Source organism: Dinoponera quadriceps, unplaced genomic scaffold, assembly GCF_001313825.1.
Source record: "Dinoponera quadriceps isolate SergipeBrazil2010 unplaced genomic scaffold, ASM131382v1 scaffold2094, whole genome shotgun sequence".
Classification (NCBI taxonomy): domain Eukaryota; kingdom Metazoa; phylum Arthropoda; class Insecta; order Hymenoptera; family Formicidae; genus Dinoponera; species Dinoponera quadriceps.
Window position 1 is genome coordinate 555,995 of NW_014557105.1, and position 15,125 is coordinate 571,119.

The following is a 15,125-nucleotide window of genomic DNA, read 5'->3' on the forward strand; positions in this document are numbered from 1 at the left end:
TCCCTACCTCCCTCCCGCCCTCTCTCTTCCCACTTTGTTTTTCTCCCTGAACGAATTACCGGCGACGTCGAATTAACGTTTCTCGGCGCAAATATACAATTAGTAAGCCCGTAACCCACTTGAACTGTTATGCAAAACCTGTAATAGCAATGACATAATCAATGGCATAATCTCGCTAGATGTAATTATGTAAGTCCGACTCTTTCCGTGGAAATCCGTAATCAGTGCCGTAATGAGTGTTTTTTCCGTCGGGGTGACTTAGGAGCGGGACAAGATAATAAATCGCATGTCCGGTGTGGGAATTGTTACGAAGACGAAAGCACGTGAACAATGCAGAACAGGTCGTGTGTGGACGTCGTGAATAATAGATGATGACATTTGCTTTCGTGTACATATATTGTCAGCATGACTTTCACGATTCAGCGTATTCACGATTTTCACGTATCAGTTGAAAATTGTTACGAGGGGTCGTTCAGTCACGACGACGACGCGCTTGTTATCTTTACGTTCGGTGCATAACAAACAACCTTTGACGGATTTATAAATTAGTCGTGACAATGTCTAAAGAAAGCGATATTTCGCTGGTTATCATCGGGATACGCCGCCCGACACGTTCGAGCGTAATAGAAGTCCACTTAACTTTTTCATATATTTTTTTCGTGATAATACTTATCGATTATCATCGATCGGAGCATTACGATCACTCATCGCATCGGAGCATTACATACACAAGATTCGCAGATAGTGATTGACGTAGTTCAAGTGATGACTTCTCACTCGATGTGTCGGCGATTGTGATCCGGCATTGTAAGTGTAAAGGAGACGTCGCTTTGCTACAAGAAACACATTTTTGTGCTTCAGCATTCAATCTGCCGGGAATATAAATTGAGAGAATCAGAGACCAACAGCGAACAGCGACAAAATTAGCATCCTACGGTAGCGTAACGCCGAGATTTCATGTGTGCAAAGTACCGGTCGAAATATCGTCGGAATATAGATCGGCTTGTGTCTGGCGATATGCGCGCACTTGCTCGCCATTCATCAAACACCGACATATGTGAAGCATATGCGAGAGATTAAGAAAGTTATTGTGTCATGATACCGACAAAATCAATTATTCCAGTGACACAATGACGTCGTCTAGCCCCGCCGAAGTTATTGCGTTCAAGAAATGCAACGGTTGAATAATTCATCAACGTAATTGGTCTATTTAGGCATCTAACCACAAAGAACAATTCGTTCAAATCATTCGACCACCGATTGCTCACTGATCGCTTGAATATTCTGAACGCGACCATTATAATCCCGACCGCGCCTGTTTTTTTTTTTGTCATCGCGCGCTTCGCATTATGTGAAAACAAGTGGGTCTGTTCTTTTTAGCCAAACTGGTCTAACCAAGTTGCACTAATTCGAGAAAAATCTCTGTAAGTACACACTACGTACACACTGAAGCGTATGAAACGTACGTATAAAATTCCCCGTGTGCGTGAACTTCTTGAACTAGCGCAACTAATTCAGCTAGAAAATACAGACCAGTAAAATACGGATCTTCAGTTGAGTCCGCGAATATTTTCCCTGAAGGTCGCATCCCGCATATCGCGCATAGTGGAATTTGTACTTGCTGCATTAATGTAAGCCTGCTAATTCTGCCATTTGGCTTCATCCTTGCAATGTCCACAGAGAGATAAGATAGAAAAGTAAGCGTTAAGCGCCATTCCGAAATTCATATGAGCGATATCACTCAGACAGTTCAAATTCCGGACAAAAATCATTTCTTCGGACAGCGGTGCTTCCTAATAATCAATTAAGCGATTGTTTGCTTGGGGACTCGTTGCAGACAGTGGACGCGTCGCAGCCGAAGGCCATAAGAATGGCGGGATCACCGGTGCTGGATAACAAAAGCGGACTGGAAGAGGTGGACGAGAGCTCCTTCAGCGTCTTGGACTTCCTCTTGCTCGGTGCACTCCTCGTGGGCGCAATATGGTATCTCATATGGAGAAGGAGCAAACGGGACGATTGCGACACGTCCGCACCGAAGTCATATTCCATCCAGTAATTGATTTTTTCTCGCGATTTTTAATCGATTTAATCGGCACACCCTGCTGAGAGTCGCCGTCATTTTTCTTCGATTGCAGACCGACGTCCTTCGTGGCGACGCCACCATCTGAGAACTCCTTCATAAAGAAGCTCAAGTCGTCCGGGCGCAGTTTGGTGGTGTTCTACGGCAGCCAGACCGGTACCGCCGAGGAATTCGCGAGTCGCCTCGCCAAAGAGGGTATCAGATACAAGATGAAAGGCATGGTGGCCGATCCCGAGGAATGCGACATGGTAGGAGTCACCGGATTATTGCGTTATTTGCTTTGAAACGAGAAAATATACATTAGCTTCACTCGTGAATTATTCTCTGAAAAACTTTAGCTATTTTGGGCTTCTCGCGATTAGCATGCCATCGTATACTAGTCGATAGAATAATGATAGGCTATTGAAAATCTGACATCCATTGTTGAAAAGATCACCAGCATCGGCGATTCCAATGAGACGATAATGTTACTTGCCATTCTGTAGGTGCTCTAATATCTTATGTAGCCAAGGTTTTTTTTTTTCGTATTCCGGACATCATAAATGATAGATACTTCAAGCTGGCATCTCCAAGTAGCGTGTGTTACTCGTTACCGCCGTCATCACAGAGAAGACGCCGGCAAATCGGATGAGAAATATCATTTAGCACATTTCTTTCAATATTTCCAAGAGTTTATTTCGGGTTAGCATTGGAGGATTATGTCTGTGAAACATCTCGTTCTTCTAATAATAATCCTCTATTTTAGATAAGTCCCGTTATTGGTCGCAAAGGACCATCAGGAGGGATCCACCTCCGGCATAGTACAAACAATAAAAATAAGCTGACACCATCAGCACAAAAATAAAAATAAAGTTAAAAATATTAACCATGAAATAGAGGAAATTCAAAGGAATTTAAGAAATAAAAAATAATTCATCAACTATAGTTCATTAGCATTTATAAGGTTTATAAAAATTGATAAAAGAGTTATTACAAGAAGTTATTACAGCTAGTTACTTATTACAGAAGTTATTAGCTAGTTATTACAAGAAAACAAACCTGTCCAACGCGATTTTGTATTCGATGATTATTTATTTTGTATATAAAATCTTTGCGTTTTTGTTTCCATGTAAAAATACGTCTTATTAAGTGTTCGAAGGTGCTATGACTATTATAGGTTGAATCATCTATTTTAATTGCTTAATATCTTCGCCTTCGTGCGCTAATGACACGGAAAGGTCGATCGATTATGCAACAAGAGGAGAATCAATAAGATTGTGCAACAAGAGATGACGATAGACATATATTTTTTTTCTCGGTCGGCAGGAGGAGCTGGTGCATCTGAAAAACATCCCGAAAAGTTTGGCGGTGTTCTGCATGGCAACGTACGGAGAGGGCGATCCCACGGACAACTCGGTGGAGTTCGTCGAATGGCTCAAAACAGGCGACGCCGACCTCACCGGACTAAATTACGCGGTACGTCGCAACTTACCACAAAAGTGCCTCTCTTTTTCCTCCCGATTCTTTTGTCTTTCGTTTTTATCCGCCGCCATTATAAATAATTCGACGCAAGATAACGATGAGTGTGTTTGTCTTCGAAGGAGGAAAAAGCACTGAGTTTTTCGATCGAACGAATCGGCCGTCGCACAATCAATAAATAATCGCGCGTGCACTCTCGTTTTATCTCCGTTTTTTTCACTCCTCTCACCCGCGTTCTCTCATTACTTTTTTCCCCTCCGTCTATCAATTTTCCCGAGTCCGAGGTCGTAGACTCCGGGGGACCGGCGCTTATCTAGTTACGCTACTAGCCGTATTGCGTAAGCCGCAGTACACGTGTGGCAGTCACGCGCGGGGATCATGCATAAAAATCAAGGTTGCTCGTGGCAATAAATAAAGATACGCGCGGTGGCACAAGAACGGCCGACAAATACTCAATGAGTTGAGTGCTCGATTTCCTCGTTTTGTCTGCGTTGATTCGATGCAATTGTGCTATCCGACAATATTAGACGATATGAATATCAAAACGTACAATCAGCTGCTCCGTTTTCTCCTTCTGCCGCGTCGCCATAGCGGCGCGACGGCGGTGCGGCATACCGCCATGCTGCATTCGCAGGTATCGAGGTATCGCGAGGAATCGTCAGAGATGTGATAGATAACGCTCGAATGTGCGATATCGAGCTTTCGAAGTTTTCGAATGACGAACGCGCCACGACTTCCCCGTTTTTTTTTTCGTTTTCTAGGTCTTCGGACTCGGTAACAAGACCTACGAGCATTATAATGAGGTTGCTGTGCAAATGGATCACAGACTGGAGCAGCTGGGCGCTACGCGCGTGGTCGAGATGGGCCTCGGGGATGATGATGCCAAGTAAGTTCGCACGAATAATTTTTCCGCGTCCTTGTAAGTTACAGTAACCGATGTAATTTCGGCTCCCGAATTAATCCCTCGTGAAATCTTCCCCCGACGTTTCGCGAGCATTTCAGTTCGCTTCTTCGGACAAACGAACGACCCGAAACTCAAATATCAAACTTATTTAATACTTATATATATATATTAGGTTGCACATTTTACAGATCTCGGGATTAAACTATCATGTCTTTTGAGGGAAACTAAAAATTAAAGTTATATAACGGACGAAAATACTACATGTCATTTTTCGTTTATGACGTCATAAAACCAATTTGTTTCTCCCGAGAGAGCCGAGTCTTAACATGATATTTGTGTATAACTTAAATATAAATTCCCGAACAACATGAATGTCTAAAGCATATTTTAAACGCGTCGAGAATTTGAAGGAAGAACAGGACATCTTTTCGAACGTGTTCTTCGAATATTCTTGTTATCTAAATACTTACAGATAAAAGTTATGATAATAACTTTTATCATTTCTATTCGCCTTACCTTCTGCGATTTACAATGCCTCGTGTTGTTCTTCACTGCAGCATAGAAGATGACTTTATCACGTGGAAGGACAAGTTCTGGCCGACTGTGTGCACTTTCTTCGGCATCGAAGGCGCCGGCGAGGACGTGAATATCCGGCAGTACAAGCTGACGGAACACTTGGATCTGCCGGCCGATCGTATTTACACCGGAGAGTTAGCTCGTCTGCACTCCTTCCAAAATCAGAGACCGTAAGCTCGCACTTATTCACGGTCGGATATATCATCAGCCCTCCTTCGTCTTCTCAGCGTTCTCTCGTTTCTCTGTCTGCAGGCCTTTCGACGCGAAGAATCCTTTCTTAGCCCCGGTCAAGATAAATCGCGAGCTGCACGGCTCGACATCCGAGAGATCCTGCATGCACATCGAGTTCGACATCGAGGGCTCCAAGATGCGTTACGAGGCCGGCGATCACCTGGCCGTCTATCCTGTCAACAGCGCGGAGTTGGTTAAGAAAATTGGCGAACAGTGTAACGCCGATCTGGATACCATCATCACTCTTACAAACACGGACGGTGAGTTGATGTGCGCTTTTTTACCGCTATTAATCGCTCTTCACTTCCGACTAATTCACCACTCGTCTTACAGAGGAGTCCTCGAAGAAGCACCCGTTCCCTTGTCCCTGCAGCTACAGGACCGCGTTGACGCACTACCTCGACATCACCAGCAACCCTCGTACGCACATCCTCAAGGAGTTGGCCGAGTACGCCACTGAGCCTGAGGACAAGGAGAAGCTGAAGCTGATGGCGTCCACCAGCGTGGAGGGTAAAGCAGCTTATCAGCAATGGGTGATCCAAGAGAATCGCAATATCGTGCACATCCTGGAGGACATTCCCAGCTTGACACCGCCGTTGGATCACCTGTGCGAGATCCTACCGCGATTACAGTGTCGCTACTACTCGATATCCTCGTCCCCGAAGGTACCTGGTTGAATCTAGAGATGATACTTTCGCGTTGGAGAGAACGACCGTGTCGATTGGGAACTTGATGAGCATAAAGCAATTCTTATCTCGCAGCTCCACCCTACTTCGATCCACATTACGGCAGTGGTGGTGGAGTACGAGACCCCGACCGGCAGGGTAAACAAGGGCGTTACGACCAGCTGGCTGAAAGAGAAGCATCCCTCCGACCCGCCCTGCCTCGTCCCGATCTTCGTGAGGAAGTCGCAATTCCGCCTGCCGACGCGCCTATCCGTCCCGATCATCATGGTCGGCCCGGGCACCGGATTAGCGCCGTTCCGAGGCTTCATCCAAGAACGAGACCTGGCGAAAAAGGAAGGTAAGAGTATAAGGATTACGCGGTACAAAAAAGGCACATAGATTTTCATCGTGCACTGCGACGTTTACAATTTTCCGTCGTGAGACAATGTTCGCTGCCTCCTCAGGTAAAGAAGTCGGCGACACGATACTCTACTTCGGCTGTCGAAAAAGCGAGGAGGATTTCCTGTACGAGGTGGAATTGAAGAAATACGTGCAGAGCGGATCTCTGACGTTACACACCGCATTCAGCCGGGAACAGGCCGAGAAGGTCTACGTCACGCACCTGCTCGAGAAGAACAAAGCGGAGATATGGCGAGTGATCGGCGAGCAAAACGGACACATTTACATCTGCGGGTCAGTTGCACGATTTTCCGTCTTTCCGCCGCAAGATCGTCGTGCATTTTTTCTTTCGTCGTTGCTTCTTTCTTCATTTTTCGAATCTCTTCGTCCCTTTTCAGAGATGCGAGAAATATGGCGCGCGACGTGCACAACATACTGGTCAAGGTGGTTATGGAGGAAGGGAAGATGAAGAACATCGACGCTATTGATTATATCAAGAAGATGGACGTGCAGAAGCGGTACTCGAGCGACGTCTGGAGTTGAGCAGTGACCCGTATTGATACCATAGAAAAAGCACAATTTTCGTCGAAACCCGGGAATTGAGTTCCGGCTCAATTCGTCAGAATGTCAGGACGCTCGGCAATCGCACGTTACACGAGGTCACTCGACTTATCTTCGTCCTGCCAAATGAAACAATCGTAGTTCAATTAATAACGCGCGACAACTTGTACCGTTGTCTTCCCTAAAATTCGCACGCAAGATTTTTCAACAAACGGTGCGTTCAGGGAGCGAGTTATCGACGCTAAAGCGTCCTTCTATCTTTATCACTCATTAGATATAAAATAAGGGTAGAAGGACGCTTTAGCACTGACTTAGCGCTTCCCGAACATACTTTTAATCGTACATTTTCGTCATTATGTATAGCTAATTGTTTAAATCAAATTGAAGAAATGCCGATTTCTTATTAGAGAGAAAATGTATAATTTGTATAAAAATATATCTCCGTAATGTTTCTAATATTCTTGTTACTATTACAAACGGTTGAATATGCTTTTAAGCTTAACCAAAATTATTGTAATTTACATTTGAGTAAGAGACGAATTGGAGGTTGACTTGTCCTCCAGCTGGCATCCGATTCTCACGGCAATATTTTGAAATATAGTTGATGAGCGAAGTATCAGGTTGGCCGGATAATAGAGCAAGCACTGTTGGTGACAAAATTGTACAAATGACCTCATTCAAGTGCTTCTTCACCCATCGTAGCCCGCTGCCTTTTAGCTATAATGCGCGAAAGCTAGCTAAAGCTTAGGTTTTGCGAGATAAACAGAGTGTATCTGAACTTCAACAAACTCGCAGGATAGATTTTACATAAAGAAATAAGTAAGAAAGTCTTAGTAAATATATGTCCTGAAACGTTTAGTTTCCGAGATATAGCTGTCGTAATCTTAGAAAACATTATATTTTCGTTAAATCGTGTTTTACAAATAAGTAATTAAACATACACCGACTGTTATACACCAATTACAATGATTGATTCTTCGGTTAATATTCAGAAATATCAAAATTGACAGGTATGATCTTCCAAAACAGATTAAAAAAAAACTTGTATTAGCATTCTTAATCCGCTTATCGCGACCGATTTTCGTTCATCGTCATTTTCTGAAGGCTCATAATCTCAAAAACCAAGCTTTTGCCGACGTGTTCACCAAATCTTTTTCAACATAGAATCTTGTAAGTTTATTGGTAGTCAGATACGCCCTGTATATATATATTTTTTTTTACAAAAGTAGGCGTAATAGATATGCCAGTGATTGTTATCGCGTTGTTCGAAGAACTATAGAAAAATTTCGCGGTTGTTGAGCTTTATGCGCGAGGGTTCTTACTCAAGTCTCGTGGTCAGGTTCAAGAATAGCTACGTTATTTGTATTCTAGGTACAATTGATTTGATATGTATTAGTCATCGCACGGATTAACACGTGGCGCGATCCAATTTTTCGCGCGACGTTTAAAAAATACAAAGCGAAGTGTCCGTACTCTTATCTTCGTTCTTGCGATATAAATTTCTACCGATATAAAATTTTTATACTGATGGGATATAGCATAATGGCTTCTGTGATCCAAGTTAATGCGTGAATCAAGACGAGAAAAATGAAGATAAGAACAGCAAGAGCTAGGGAACTTTGTTATTAATAAATATTAGTCCGTATTGTTCGACCATTCATCTCATCACAATTGCATTATCTTTGACTAGCATGCTACATTTAATCATTTATCTGCGCTGAGATACTGGATTAATAGTCTAGAATGTCGATTTGTTTGAATCCCGATGAAACATTTCACAAAGAAATATAGGATAACAATTATGTATAAATTATATATTATCGTCGAAACAAAACCAACTTACTTATTTATGTACGTTTTAAGTATAGGACTTTACAAACTGCTCAGAGCCATATCTCAACAGCGATTGTATAATGATTTAAGGACAATATATATATATATATTTTTTTTTTTTTTTTATAATACATAGGGATGGTAAATGAAATAAAAATGACAATTTATACGTGAAGATAGACTTATATCATTTTAGATAATTTAATTAACATATGTGAAAATACTGATGTATATTTTAGCTAATGTTATATTGATTTTATGTAGCTATTTTATAATCCTTGTCCTGATTAACTATTGAAAATAAAAATAAGAACCGAATATATATAGTAAAAATAATAAAAAACTTTAAAAACTAAAATTAATAAGAATTATTATTTAAATTAGTGATAATCGTATGATAAGAGTAATTTTTTTTTAAATAACATGAATAATTATATAGAAACATGCAAATGAATGTTAATAAATTTTCTTACGCGAAAAGCTATAATTATTCTGCCATTTAAAACTCAAGTTATAATGCCGCCTTGTATATATATATATATATATATATCGGCGTATACACACGATTTTCTACATATGCTGCTGATCAACCTTGGCAGAACAGTAGAGATAAAGAAGTGAAAGACACAATCGCTCAAACTCATTAAAAGATAAGAACTTGAGTTATAATGCGGTGACATATCGGAAAGAACCATGACTCATTCAAAAGTAAGTAAAAATATCAAATAAACATTGAGAAACAACTTTGGATATAGCGCGTGACCTAACCTAACCTTTGATCGGTATACTCATATTGACATATCAGTTTCACTTTGTAAGTCAGAAATAATCGTAGAAAAACGATATATGTAACATTTAACAATTAAATTTGTTATTATCACGTTATGAATTATCTTCATTTCATTCTGACCTTATGTCATACCGTTACATTCTATTTGATGTTCAAGATATGAAGCATTGGTACATTCCTCTCGTTCTATTTTCTCCCGACTGTTCCCCGATTGTTTCCCCGTTGACAGAAAAATAGCTGGTGCGTGCCGTCGTTCGACTGTGCGCCTACAAATAGGCCGATGGTGAAGCGTGCTAGTTCGGCAGCGCTACGTGATGACACACCGGACGAGTCACTTGCGCGAGAGAGAGCCCAGCGGAGGAAGCACGAGACTAGCTTGTCGAAGCTGCTGGAAGCGTGCGAGCCGCGGAAACTTGGCGAATTGGCGATCAGCAGGCAGAAGCAGAATGAAATCTCCGATTGGCTTCATTGCAGAGCCTCGAACAGGCGGCCTTCCGTGCTGGTCCTTTCTGGCCCTTCCGGTTGCGGCAAAACCGCAGCCGTAAAGCTGCTCGCCCGGGAACACGGATTCGACGTCATCGAGTGGATTACTCCGGTCGATCCAGCTGAAGATGAAAACAGTAATGATTACTCCCCGACATAGCTCAGTTAGAACAGTTGAGCAGCAACGTTGACCTCGAGTTCCGCTCACCGCTGTCTCTCAATTTTTAGACCGCGTGACGCGACAAGGAGACCGGTTCGTGGATCACGTGATCCGTGCGACGCGTTACCATACGGTGCTCGGCAGCGGTTCCAAACAGTTGCTCCTGGTCAAGGACCTCCCGAACGTCTATCAGGAGGACCACAAAGGCTTCTTCGCGTTTCTGGAGTGAGCAGTACTCTATATAACAAGCCGTTCCCACGTTTCCCCGAGTTTCGTGATATCCCTTCTGACGGGTGTCTTCTTGTAGAACGTATTTCCAGGTGGGGAGAGAGCCCGTGGTATTCGTGTGCACGGAGACCGGCAACTCCAGGCTGCTGCAGACCTTGTTCGCTCCGGCTGTGAGAGAGAAATTCGGCATCGACCTCATCAAGTAAGCGGATCGTCGTTCTTCTCGGTCGACGTGGTAGTTGAAAGTCATTCTTCCACACTTCCGCGTGGTAATCTCAATCGTAATCACGACTGATTCGGTGCAGCGTGAACGCGGCCACGCAGACGGCGATGAAGAACGCGATGAAACGCGTGTCCGGTCTGCTGAACTCGATCGCCGGCGACATGCTGCACGTCACTCAGCGGCACATCGACGAGACGCTGGCCGACAGCATCGGCGACGTGCGCAGCGCCCTGCTGAATCTCATCTTTCTTTCTCTCAGAGGTAAATTCCCCTTGTTAGCTTAATATCGATAAGCTAGAGAGCTTGCCGGCATTCTTTTTACCTGTTTTAATCCGGTTTCTACAAGTGCCCGAGCAACGATCGAAGAACGAGTGCGGCGTGCGGGAGGAAACCCTGGGTCTGCTGCACGGCGTCGGGAGGGTCATTAATCCGAAAAGTAACTCGAAACTTGACGATTCTTCGCAACTCGGCCGGACCGAGTTCCTTCCCGCGAACCTACGATCCCGCGATCTCTCGTGGTTCCAGGAGACCTGGACGGCGATTCCCGCAGGTTCGTGCATGACCCCGAGGAGACAGCCGGTTTCTTCCAGTCGCAGACGGTGGTGTTCGTCCGGTTCCTCCAAGAGAATTATCTGAACACCATAAGGACCATAGAGGAAGCTACGGTGGCGTCTGACATCCTGAGCTTGGCCGAGGTTCTGAATTCGGAGTGGCGGGTGGGTTTAGTCTCGGACGGTCGACTTTTGCTGACGCGCTCGTACTTGAACCGTCCGTTCCTTTTGCAGGATCGTAATCTGGGTAAGGTGGCGCTCTCATACTGCATCCGCGGATTGATGTTAGCTAACGAGAAACCGGTGCCCGGGTGGAATCCCGTGAGAAAGCCGCGGGACGATCAACCCAATATGTGAGCATCGAGATACATTAGACAATTCCTCATCTTTCGTTCCTCTTTGACGCGTCGACTGAAAGTTACAGAATGGGGCCCGCTGGTCCCTTGCTGAGGTCGTTTCGGTTGGTGACGTCTGAAGCGGGAAAATTCACGTCCAAAATTCTTGCGAAATTCAACTTTTCCTTTTTGGTCTATCTTTTTCTTATGATCTCGTGCATTCGTTTCACGGCTGTTTATCGATCGTTGAAATAGAAGGAAAGTTTCCGGGATATTTCACAAATATGTTCAATCGATCACACCGGGTATCACTTTATGGGTACGTCTTTTTATTTCAACCTGCCTGAAATTTTACTTTAGGCAGAAATTTTAGGCGATTTTAGGAAATCTTAAGTTTTCTCGCTTCCGACGTCATTAGTCAAGATAACTGCGGCGAAGGAAACAGGAGCCTAAATTGATCTTGAATAATGCACACGTTCACTCGCAGACGCCGGTGCCTGGCGACAGCGGAAACGCGATGGTACGAGTCGATGATCAAGCCCGCTTTGAAAGAAACGAACGAGGTGCTCGAGGAGGGCGACGAAACATTTATTGAGGACGATTAGAAACATCACGAATCGAGTTGTGTACGAACCGTCTTCCTTCCAAGTGTCTTTCTATTTTTTTTTATACATGTCTCATCCGTTTCCTCCACACACATGATCAGTCTTAACGTAAATAATTCGAAATTTTATATAACGCTAAAGATAAGAGAATGACTGAGAGTAGCTAAGTTTAGTCAGAGTAATAAATATACAACGATATCTCCTCCTCTTGCTTATTTCTACATCGGAAAATTCCCCTCTATGACTTCTTGACTTTCAGGAAGCCAGCTGTGTTGGAGAAATATTTCGCGTTCGCCTCGTTCACCTTCTTCTCCGCAGCTTGCGGGTTGACGATCTCGAGACCCTGCGGACACACAATTGTTGGTAAAAACAAAACGAATGTGTTATCTTCACACACCGTATGACTTTGCTCAACGAAGCACCAGAAAAGCATAACGCATAAACGCACGAACCTGCAGAGGAGTGAAAGCTACGCTGGAAGCGGTGCCGGAGACTTGCTTCTTGACAGTGGTACTGCCTCCCCATTGTTGTTGCTTCTGTAAGTTCTTCTGCAACGTCTTGGATATCCTGACCTTCGTCTTCTCGTCGATCTGCGGCAGCCTGATCCGACCTGTGCCAGCCTTACCGATTGTACCTCGCGAGTAGCCAAGGTCCTCTTGATAAGCGTCATTCTCGATCTGCGATTGGACGTACATGTCTCTTAGCTGTCGTTCAATATCAAAGTGAGTACACACTGAGCGAATTTCTTCGATAAATTAAATTGATAATTACATTATCCTTTGATGATGAAATTATCTTATGATAGAATGAATCAACGTGAAACGTTCTGTTTGGATTCGTTACGATAACGTACAACCATATTTTCCAAATTGTAACGACGAAAGTTTGAACAACGTTCGTTCGTTTCATGTTCGTTCGCTCGGTGTGTACTCAGCTTTACTAAACGCGACGAGGGCATCCTATACACGCGACGACTCACGTCTGCGAAGTTCATCCTGTTGGCGTGCTTCCTGAACTCCGTGATCGCGTAGCGTTCCTTCATCTTACGGACGCGCTTGCCGCCCCGTTTCTTCCGGCCGGGGTCGATCGGCTTCGGCAGCGGCTTCACGAATTTTACGGGCGGCGGCTCCTGCAACTTGTCCAGCTTCTTCTCGATCTCCTCGCGCAGCATCTGGCCGATGTGGCCGTCCGTGCTCTCGTGGCAGGCGTCCACCCTGGCCGCCAACATGCTCTTAGCGGCCACCAGCCTCGCCGCTTTCCGCCGCAGATCCTGTAACAGCGTTATCACGTCGGCTTCTGGAATTCACCGGTTTTATCAGGCTTATCGTATTTATGTGCGGAAGACGATCTTACGGGCGGCGTTTCTTGCACGATATCGGAATAGTATATGAAGCCTGTATGGGGCAGAGTGGTGACTTGCGAAAATCCGGAGAGCGTGGTTTTCTGGGATCCTAGAACTAGAACGTTGCAGGCTGGCATCTTGGAAAGCTTCGTCAGACCACCCGCAACACCTGGGTTAGGAGAACATGGAATACAGATTGATACGTCAATCGTGTGACAGAAAATTCCTCAAATTAGAATCCAATACAATACATAAACGTTAAGAAGCCAAAAATTTGATGGGTTTCTGATCGGTACTTTACAATGATGATTGGTTGAGATGGTTCCAAATAAAAAAAATTCAACCAATCCCGAATGACTTTCGTTACGATAGAAACTTACTTGGTTCATCATCAATACAAGTATGTGTCTCAGGACTGGCCGGATTCATGATAGAATTCATGATATAATAATATTATTTGTATTACGACTGAAGAGGACCTAAAAGCCGAAACGGTTTCGCAATTTTGTATTAAAATTCAGTAAATTTCAGCGACTATCACCTGCACATTTAACTTCGTACGTCTCTGTATTGCATATAAATTGATTCATCACTTTAATTCGCGCGACGTAAGTTTGCGTACCCATAATCTTAGCGGCCGTCGACGCGCCGACAATTATCGATAGATTCGGCGCGATAAATGCCATTCTGCTTTCCACGTACTCGAATATCTTCAATTTACAATTATTCAGTTCTACCGCCATGTCACAAGCTTCGCAAATAGCCTCCTTCTCCTCTTCTGTCAGCAACTGACTGTAACACGAATACAAAGGTGTGTATGTGTCAGGAAAGAACAGATAAAAATTATACGAACAAATGATTACACGGAATACTAATAACGATATTTGAATGTTACCCTTGAGTGGTGGACGCAGTCACAGACACGACCATAATCGTCGCCTGTGTGAGAAACTGTTGCAAAATCTCGTTATTCTTGGCTCTGTCCAAGTCATTGCCCAATTCCCTAACGGTCATCACGTATTCTAAAGGTCCGACTACCAAAGACTCCAACTCTGGGAACCTCTTGGAATACTTATCCCTCGTGAATCTATGAATGGTAGCTGAAAAATATCAGATTCGGTATACATTGGTTCGCACTAAGGAAAATTGTGCCATCAACTATGATTGCTCACCTATTTCGTCGTCGATGTCCACAGCCATGTTATTAGCTTCGACTATCAATTGATACTCTGGATCGGACTCTACAGGTCCCACAATGTCGGCTGATTTCCTGGGTACTTTGCTGTACTTCTCGATCTGCAGCATCACCTTCTGCAACTGCTCTGAATCCCGTAACTTCGCCAGTTCCCGCACAGAAGCAACCTTGATCTCTGCACGGGGAAGAGGCAAACTGATTTTATGCGTAATGTGCAATGTTGACGATTAATTTCTCTGAACGAGATGTAAGATGAAATTGTGAAATATTGTGAACCTAACCTTCTTCGATGACTTTGGAGACCGAAGCCGGGATAAATTTCGGCTCCGGTTCATCCATAGGAACGTCCGAGTCATCGTTCTCTTCGAGATCAGCGAGAAGTTCGTCCGCCAAGGACATGTTTATGCACTCAAATTTGTCTCAAACCACTCAGGCGCTACAGAACTCGCCGTGTAAACTAAACGTCACGGCGTCTTCGACCCAAACATTTCCTCCAGGGAAATTTG

The 15,125-nt window shown here is 44.0% G+C and overlaps 3 protein-coding genes across 8 annotated transcripts in view; 2 read left to right on the forward strand and 1 right to left on the reverse strand.

Annotated features, from left to right (window-relative positions):
- LOC106748702 (NADPH--cytochrome P450 reductase) overlaps positions 1-7,330 on the forward strand; it is a 20,203-nt gene extending 12,873 nt beyond the window's left edge. For 3 of the 4 annotated variants that reach the window (XM_014627515.1, XM_014627514.1, XM_014627517.1), the window contains exons 2-11: positions 1,838-2,052; positions 2,136-2,328; positions 3,386-3,535; positions 4,300-4,424; positions 5,000-5,188; positions 5,271-5,509; positions 5,583-5,914; positions 6,011-6,272; positions 6,379-6,607; positions 6,712-7,330. In XM_014627515.1, coding sequence (XP_014483001.1) covers positions 1,871-2,052; positions 2,136-2,328; positions 3,386-3,535; positions 4,300-4,424; positions 5,000-5,188; positions 5,271-5,509; positions 5,583-5,914; positions 6,011-6,272; positions 6,379-6,607; positions 6,712-6,856 — 2,046 coding nt within the window. In that variant the 5' untranslated portion in view covers positions 1,838-1,870 and the 3' untranslated portion in view covers positions 6,857-7,330. Of the gene's footprint in view, positions 1-782; positions 808-1,837; positions 2,053-2,135; positions 2,329-3,385; positions 3,536-4,299; positions 4,425-4,999; positions 5,189-5,270; positions 5,510-5,582; positions 5,915-6,010; positions 6,273-6,378; positions 6,608-6,711 lie in introns of those variants that run through there. The other variant, XM_014627516.1, reaches the window with a different exon arrangement.
- Positions 7,331-9,265: 1,935 nt separating this feature from the next.
- Positions 9,266-12,280, forward strand: LOC106748707 (cell cycle checkpoint protein RAD17). Of its 3 annotated transcripts, none has more exons than XM_014627525.1 (9): positions 9,266-9,521; positions 9,727-10,117; positions 10,209-10,365; positions 10,448-10,570; positions 10,674-10,852; positions 10,938-11,027; positions 11,117-11,307; positions 11,377-11,495; positions 11,965-12,280. In XM_014627525.1, the coding sequence occupies exons 2-9, from the start codon at positions 9,778-9,780 to the stop codon at positions 12,080-12,082; spliced, it is 1,317 nt and encodes a 438-aa protein (XP_014483011.1). In that variant the 5' UTR covers positions 9,266-9,521; positions 9,727-9,777; the 3' UTR covers positions 12,083-12,280. The 3 variants fall into 3 exon arrangements, with proteins under 3 accessions (XP_014483011.1, XP_014483012.1, XP_014483010.1); XM_014627526.1 differs by having other exon boundaries at positions 9,266-9,415; positions 9,723-10,117; XM_014627524.1 differs by having other exon boundaries at positions 9,266-9,415.
- LOC106748706 (U4/U6 small nuclear ribonucleoprotein Prp31) lies at positions 12,100-15,098 on the reverse strand. Its single transcript, XM_014627523.1, has 8 exons — positions 14,901-15,098; positions 14,597-14,794; positions 14,320-14,524; positions 14,047-14,216; positions 13,436-13,593; positions 13,062-13,352; positions 12,535-12,759; positions 12,100-12,425 (listed from the first exon to the last, which is right to left on the reverse strand). The coding sequence occupies exons 1-8, from the start codon at positions 15,016-15,018 to the stop codon at positions 12,321-12,323; spliced, it is 1,470 nt and encodes a 489-aa protein (XP_014483009.1). The 5' UTR covers positions 15,019-15,098; the 3' UTR covers positions 12,100-12,320.
- Between the last annotated feature and the right edge of the window lie 27 nt (positions 15,099-15,125).